We start from the raw sequence: 7820 nt of genomic DNA on the forward strand, positions 1-7820 counted from the left end.
CCCCCTGTCTGGCTGGCGGTCCAGCCTCCCCCTTCCTCCCCCCCATCTCTCCAACCATCGTGCGCCACATCTGCTTCTTGTTAACTCCGGGAAAGAGAGGGAAAAAAAAGGAAAAACAGAAATGTGGAGTTGCTGCCGGGCTTGGGGCCAGCCTCTCAGACGGGCCACATGGAGTGGAGCCGGGGCCAGGGCTGGGGAGGAGGCCCAGGGCTGGCCGCTGAGACAGGGAACAGGAGCTGAAGCCACAGCTCTCCTGGGGCTAGGACAGGCCTCCCCAGGAGAAAAGACCTGAGAGAGGGACCCAGAAGGGAGACAGAGCGGGGAGGACTCTAAAGAGAGAAGAGATTGGAGGGCTCTGCAGGACACCCCTCATCATCCAGTCTAGCTGTCTCCTTTTACAGATGTGAAAATTGAAGCCCAGAGGGGGAAAGTAACTTGTCCAAAGTAACACAGCAAGTCAAGATCAGGACTGAGATTAGAATCTAAATACCTAGGTCAGTGACTTGGGAGAAGAAAGGAGAATAAGGAACAGGGAGAAGGAAAAGGATTCCATTGAGGCAGGCAGGAAATTCCAAGAAACCAGAAGAGGAAGAAAGGAATCTGGAAATGGGAGTGGGGGAGGGGGCAGCCTTCTGTCAAGCATGGAGAGAACATGGGCAAGAGGAGATTTTTATTTTTATTTTTTTCATTGAGAGAGAGAGAAAGAGAAAGGAAGAGGGGAAGAAGGAGAGAGAGAGAAGCATCTACTTCCATTTAGTTGTGCGCTCACTGGTTCCTTCTTGTATGTGCCCTGACTAGGGATCAAACCCACAATCTTGGTGCAGTAGAACAATGCTCTATTTTTATTTATTGATTTTAGTGAGAGAGGAAGGGGGAAAGAGAGAAGAGACAGATACATCGATCTGTTCCTGTATGTGCCCTGTAAGGCCAGTAGCCATGGCCACCATCACAGCTGCCTAGCCCGTGCAGGTTCGCATTTGATTCGGACAGACGGTAATGAAACAACGGAGCTGAGAACTGGTGGGCCATCAGCTTTAATCCTAGCTTGCACCTGGCAGGCAAGAAATACACACAGTGGGAAAACACTTCCCTTTCCATTCAAGGCTCCCAAAGCCACTGACTTATCCGAGTTTCCTAGAATCAAAGGTTTCTACCTCATCAGCCTTATTCACTTCTGTTCCCCATCTCCTTCTCTCTGCACAAACTGGCTTCTTCTTCAGCACTCCACCATCTTGGCTGCTTCTCCTTGCAATGCTAATTTCAGGAACTGAGCGAGAGAGATCCTAGTCTGCCCCATTTTATAGTGTAGAAATCCAAACCTTTAAGCCAATATACAAATAAGGAAGTCTCTGATACAAAGCCACTTATCTGAGGCATAAATGGGATTCCTCATAAGAGTGCACCACCTCACATCATGCAACTGTCAAGGGTGTGGGGAAAAGCTTAGTTTTGACAAGATCTTAGTATTTTTTTAAATACTTTATTGATTTTACAGAGACAGGAGAGAAAAGGGAGCATGGAATGGGAAGTAACAACTCATAATTGCTTCATGCTAGTTGTTCATTGCTTGCTTACTGGATGTGCCTTGACCAGGGAAGCCCAGGGTTTCAAACCGGCAACCTTGGCATTCCAGGCCAAAGATTTATCCACTGCACCACCACAGGTCAGGTGAGAAGATCTTAGTATTAAAAGGCTATAATGACTTTGCCTATCTTCCACACCAAATGCAAACTATGAGCGAGCAAACATATATATGATATTTACAAACTTATTTGACCGACATGCCCTAACCGGGATCGAACTCACACCTCTGTGCTTCAGGACAATGCTCTAGCCAACTGAGCTAGGGCGAGACTCATTCTTAAAAGATCAATTGGATATGGGTCCCAGACTTGTCTCCGTGAGGATCAAGCCATACATGGGGGAGGGAAAGGAGATAGATAAATTGGGCCCTATCTATTTAGCAAAGGAAGTCACTCCCTAGCGTGGATGCAAGTCTGATAGTCTCAATAGCAGGAAAGGAACTCAGTCTGACTCAACCATCAGCCCGACTGGGCAGCTCCTCCTGAGATGTTTGAATCTGTCAGCTGGCCTCCTCTTCATCAGATGGCCCCTCTTCAGATAGCCCTTGGTGTTGTGTTCCGAACTAGGTCTCCCTGTGTGGTGGGACACCTGGGAGAGGTAAGCGTAAGTACTAGGAGAGTGCTGTGTGCTGAGCACTGTGGAGGTGCCCAGGTGCAGAGGCACAAATGTGTAAGACTCAGTAAGGAGCAGCTGGGGATTCTGGGGAATGGGACACAAGCTCCAGAACAGAGAATTAATGCAAGGCAGGACAGACAGAGTGCCAAGGGGGCCAGACAAATGGATGAGGCATGTTCTGGGTAGGAGGAGGGGGAAGACAGAGCGCTGCTGGGGAAGTCAGAGAAGAGCTGTTGGAAGAGTGAGGACCTGAACAGTGCTAAGGTAAGAAAGTGAAGAACAGACAGGAGGAGAGAGGTTTCAGGTTGGGAAAAGTGGTCTGCCTCAGTTTCCTCATCTGTAACATGGTACCCTCCTTCCTAGGTCTGTGAAGACTAAGTTCATACATAAAAAGCATTTAGAATCATGCCTGGCATGTGGTAAATGCTCAGACACGTTAGCTCTTATTTGTGTCAAGAAGTGGCACAGAAAGAGAAGTTGATTGTGGAAAAATTAGGGAGAGATTCAGATGATGGCTGATTAAGAGCTTGGATTACAAGGTTTTGAGTAGGGGATCAATAGGCATACAGAAAGAAGACGCTGTCAGCAAGAGCAATGGGCAGGGTGTCAGGCAAGGGTGCTGCTTGTAGCTCCTCCTCTAAGTAGTGTTATCACTTTGAGCAAGTCCCATGACTCCACTGGAAGTCTGCTGTATAAGGCCCCTTCCAAATTCTACATTGCAGTGATGCAGATGTGACAGGGAAGGCTGTGCCCGCTTGCTTAATGCCCGGGTAACAAGGGACTGGGGGAAGGGAGACACTGGAGGAGATTCCAGGGTTCTAACCATGATGGATAAGATGAGAAGAGGAGCAGGTTTGAGGAAAGAAAGATGATCTTAGTTTAAACATTCAGGCATCTCTCTTTATTATGCCTCACAGATGTTGCCTTTTTCACAAATTGAAATTTTTTACAAATTTACTTTCAGTGAAAAGATTATGACTTGCTTTCTTGCTGTGATCTGGAACCAAACCCACAGTATCTAAGATGTGCCTGCACTGAGTTTAAGATGAGAGGAACACATCTCAATGGAAATAAATGTCCAGGAGATGATTAGAAATATGAGTTTTAATTCTGGGAATCATCCACAGGACCATAATTGAAAGCCATGAGAGGATGCCACCAAATCTTCAATGTGACTCTGAGTGATCTGCCTCTGAAGTCCCATAACTCAGAATGGGATCCTGAGGGTTGAGAGCAATGTAATGAAAAGGCAGGATGGTGAAAGTAAGCACTGGAACTACCAGAAATGGAAGTCTGTGGCTGCCCCTTTAGAGGAATGGGGATCAACACACAGGGAGACCAGAAGGAAATGGTCCTAGGAGGTCCTGATTTCAAAGTTGCTGCCAGTGGAAGGCTGCAGCTTTGTTGCTGGTCTCAGCATCAGTTCTAGACCCTGGACCTGGCAGGAAGCCAACCCAGTTCCCCTCTAGGTTGCCCTGGCTAATGCTGTGGGTTTTCTTTTTCTGTTCTTTCCCCTCTTCTCTCCCTTCAGGGGGCCTCTGGCAACCTGAGGAGTCACCCAGCTATCTCGTCATTGCCCAATTGTCACTCATTCCTTTGCCCGCCCCCTTACGTTTAAAAATCTGTTATATTTTAAGTTTGACAAGTCAGAAATATTGGCTTTTAAATGCAATTGCAGGAGGCTGCATATCAGTCCTGTAATTAGAGGCCAAGACCTATGGGCTGACATGAATGTTTGTGAAATCTCATAGAAATCAGCGGCTCTGGATTTACTGATGAGAATTCCTGGGTTCACTGGGGAAGCCTGAGGTGTTGGGCAAGTATGCTGCAATGGAGACTAAGATTAGAGGGAACACAGTGGTGGCTGTGGTGGTGGTATTGGCATAGCCAGATTTCCAAAGCAACTGGAATTCCTGAGAGCAAAATAGGCTAAGACCCTGGGACACAATCACATTAACCAGAAAGATTAAGCTACATATGTGCCCCCACCCCCAGGATGAGCCTTTGCCTGTCTCATCTCCCACATACTCTTCCACCCAAGCTTTTTTCAAGCTTTATCAGTTCTTAGCAGAGTCTAGTTTCGTCCTGGAGGCCATTTATTTCAGTTCCTCCAGGCACTAGGACAAATGACCCACTGAGGGCTGATAAAGTCTCACTGACCTAGGCACAGGAAGTTCTGGGAAATGAAGGACATTTCCGGATGGCTCTAAAATAAATCCTTTTCCCCTTGTCCCTGACCCAGGACAACCTACTGAGCCCACAGTCTGACATGGAGTATGGAATAGAGAAAAGAGAATCAGGTGGCACTCTCTCTAATCAGTTGTAGAACTCTGATCAAATCAATTACCCTCTGGGTCTGTTTCCTTCTTTATAAAATGATCCTGAAAACACCTTCAGCTCTGACAGTCTAGGAAGTTTTATACCTGGCTCAGCTGGTTTTAGGACAGCCTTGAAAATCTGAAGCACCTCATGTCATTTGCAGTCTAGAAAATCTGCTTTCCAGGGTCTAGTTCTGTTCCAACGGTAGATCTAAGGTCTGGTTGGACTTGAGTCTGGTTCAAATTTCCAGGAGATATGAAGCATAATGTGGTTAATCCTTTAAGACCTAGACCTTCAGCCTGACCAGGCGGTGGCACAGTGGATAGAGCATGGGACTGGGATGCGGAGAAAACAGGTTTGAGACCCCCGAAGTTGCCAGCTTGAGTGCGGGCTCATCTGATTTGAGCAAAGCTTACCAGCTTGGACCCAAGGTCACTAGCTTGAGCAAGGGGCAACCCATAATCAAGGCACATAGGAGAAAGCAATCAATGAACAGCTAAGGTGTCACAACGAAAAACTAATGATTGATGCTTCTCATCTCTCTCCGTTCCTGTCTGTCTGTCCCTATCTATCCCTCTCTCTGACTCTCTCTGTCTCTGTAAAAAAAAAAAAAAAACAAAAAAAAACAAAAAAAACGACCTAGACCTTCATTCTCCCAGAGCAGAGCTGGGAATAGACTAATCACTGAGGGGCACATGAGGAAGTACATTCTGGGGTTTCAAGGTTATGTAGAGGGTACATGGGCTTAGGATTCTAAATAGGAAACTTCTGAGAAATACTGGGATTGGGTGAGGGCTGGGGTGAGTCGGGGAGGCCAGGGGAACAGATACTAAAGGCAGAGATTGAGTTTAGGAGTCACTGGGCTGGAGCATGGACAAACTGCTGATGGTCCTAAGCCAAGGAAGCCTACTTTGAGCTAGTGCACCCTAGCTCACTGTACACAGAGGCAGCAAGTTGGTCCCCTGACCCAGCTGTTCTAGCCCCATAACAGCTCCTGTAGTTTCTTTTGGCTAAATGAAGCAGAAGCATCTCCTGAGCTCTGGGCCCCCTTTACCGCAAACCAACTGGCTTCCATTACCCCTGACAGCTCCAGAGCAACGGCCCAGCCCCCAGCCCCAGACTGGCTCAGTGCCGTTCCCTTTTATGGTGAAGCTAAGAAAAAGCAAGGAGTGAGGGGGGAGTAGGTTCTGGCCGGGCAGAGGGCTGTAGAGCCCCAGAGTGCCTCTCCTCGCACAGAAAGGACATCTACCCACAATCATCTGTCTTCTTTCTTCTCTGTGATCCACTCTAATCCGAACCCATGACCCCTCTTGCTTATCCCAGCCCTTCCTCCTCCCTCCCCATCTTCACATCCGGGGGGTGATTTCCCACTTGGCGGAGGTCCCACAGTTTTAGGTTTAGATTTCGGGAGGGTCCGCCTCATTTCCGACGCCTATCTCCGGGGGTGGGGTGGTGGGAGGGAGCTAGGGCAAGGGAGGCACTGGTCTGATCATAGGCTTGATCGTTCTATTTGTCGGATGTGGGGCACAAAGGCTGGTTCCGAGGAGACAGGCACCCAAGTCGCCCAAGCCCTGTCTCTATTCTGTACCGCCTCTTATCCCTTTCCCCTCTGTCAAGGCTAGGGAGGGGATCCTGAGGGCAGGGCTCAAAGGAAGCACCTGGTTGGGCCGGGCCGGGAAGCGAAGGGTGGGCAAAAGCACGGAGGGTCGGGACAGGAAAGGGGGGTCGGAATCTAAGGTCAGGCCGAGCCTCCCGCCCAGCCCTGCTGCCGCAACCTCAATCTAGCGCACCCCTCGGCTCTGGAGAGCCGCTCACAGCGGTGTTAACCACATCCCCCGCCGCGCCAGCTGCAACCAGCTGTGACCAGCTGCGCGGCGCGGCCAGACGCACGCCGTCCCTCTGCGGCTCCACTCGAGAGCCCGCCCCTTGGAAGCGCGCTGGGAGAGCAGGCGAGACGGCGGGGCTAGAGAGACTGATCCTGCCGAGCCGCATGACCGGAAGTGCCTGGCCTAAGACTGAGCTGGAGAACAAACTTCCGGTTCTGGTCTCCTAACTCGAGCTAGTCCACAGTGTGTCGCGGTGTGTGCTGAGCCCAGTTGGTCAGGTGAGAGGCACGCAGGCGCGGTTCACAGCCCATCTGGCGGTGGCTGTACCAGAGGAGCGAGGACCGGTCCCGGTGTGGGCAAGGAATGTGCCGGCCCGAGGCTCAGTCCGTCCTCTTCTCCGTAGGATGATTACAGACGTGCAGCTCGCCATCTTCGCCAACATGCTGGGCGTGTCGCTTTTCCTGCTTGTCGTTCTTTATCACTACGTGGCCGTCAACAATCCCAAGAAGCAGGAATGACAGTAGCGCTTGCTCCGTCCCAGGTAACCGTCTGGGGCTGCAGCGCCCAGCTCCAGGAGAGTGGAGTGGCGAGGCCGCGCCAGGGCCTGCAGGGTTTGAAACTTCAAATCAGAAAGTGTCGGGCTAAGCATGATACAGTCCAGAACTGGGCTCCTTTATCCGCACTGAGAAGGGAGTGTCATGTAGTGTCTTGTCCCTCTTAAACTGTTTTCTGGTAGAATGGGAGTGGGCTTCCTAATTCCCTTCAGTCCCCAATTATATGTGGTCCTCAGATGCCCAAGTTGGGGGAATGGGTACAAGGAGGCACTGACACCCGTAGGAATGAAGGTACTAAGGATGCCATCCACGGATGAGGATTTGAGCTCTTTACTTAAATAATCCTTACTTTCAAGGCCATTTAGACTTTTATTTAGACACATTTTTGTGTGTGTGAGGGGTTGTAGACCCAAGTCAGAAAGGTGGGGGGCTGAAAGGCTTGGAAACTAACCCCTCAGTGTGGGTCAAAATGTAAAGGGAGGGGGGGAGAGGCTAGATGGGAGTTGATTTTTGAAAAATTTCCCCAGAGGAAAGCTGCAGCATTTTCCTTACCGTAAGTCTTTCCCCCTCTTTTCTAGGGTTCCAGGACATAGTCTGAGGCAAGATGGAGGGTGTGAGGGGCCTTCACACTTCACTTCATCCTTTCTACCCATCACAGCATATAAAGCAACTACACCTGGATTTTTCCAAACAACTTTTATTTCCTCAAAGTCTTCCTTAACCCTGTGGAACAAGAAGTTGCCACTGAGTAGGGCCCAGTATAGGGGCTGCTTTCCTTTCTACTCTCTCCCCCAATATAAAAATATAGACTTTTTTTGTGGTCCCAAAATCTTGTGCTGTGGAGGGAGGGAAGGGGTGGCACAGTCCCTGCTTCGTCCTGTCTCAAGGTGATGCTCTGCGATGCCTCAGAACAGTGTGGCTG

The 7820-nt window shown here is 49.7% G+C and overlaps 1 protein-coding gene across 1 annotated transcript; it reads left to right on the forward strand.

Annotated features, from left to right (window-relative positions):
* Positions 1–6616: 6616 nt before the first annotated feature.
* OST4 (oligosaccharyltransferase complex subunit 4, non-catalytic) lies at positions 6617–7712 on the forward strand. Its single transcript, XM_066378694.1, has 3 exons — positions 6617–6622; positions 6748–6885; positions 7477–7712. The coding sequence occupies exon 2, from the start codon at positions 6749–6751 to the stop codon at positions 6860–6862; it is 114 nt and encodes a 37-aa protein (XP_066234791.1). The 5' UTR covers positions 6617–6622; position 6748; the 3' UTR covers positions 6863–6885; positions 7477–7712.
* The last annotated feature ends 108 nt before the right edge of the window (positions 7713–7820 follow it).

Source organism: Saccopteryx leptura, chromosome 3, assembly GCF_036850995.1.
Source record: "Saccopteryx leptura isolate mSacLep1 chromosome 3, mSacLep1_pri_phased_curated, whole genome shotgun sequence".
NCBI lineage: Eukaryota > Metazoa > Chordata > Mammalia > Chiroptera > Emballonuridae > Saccopteryx > Saccopteryx leptura.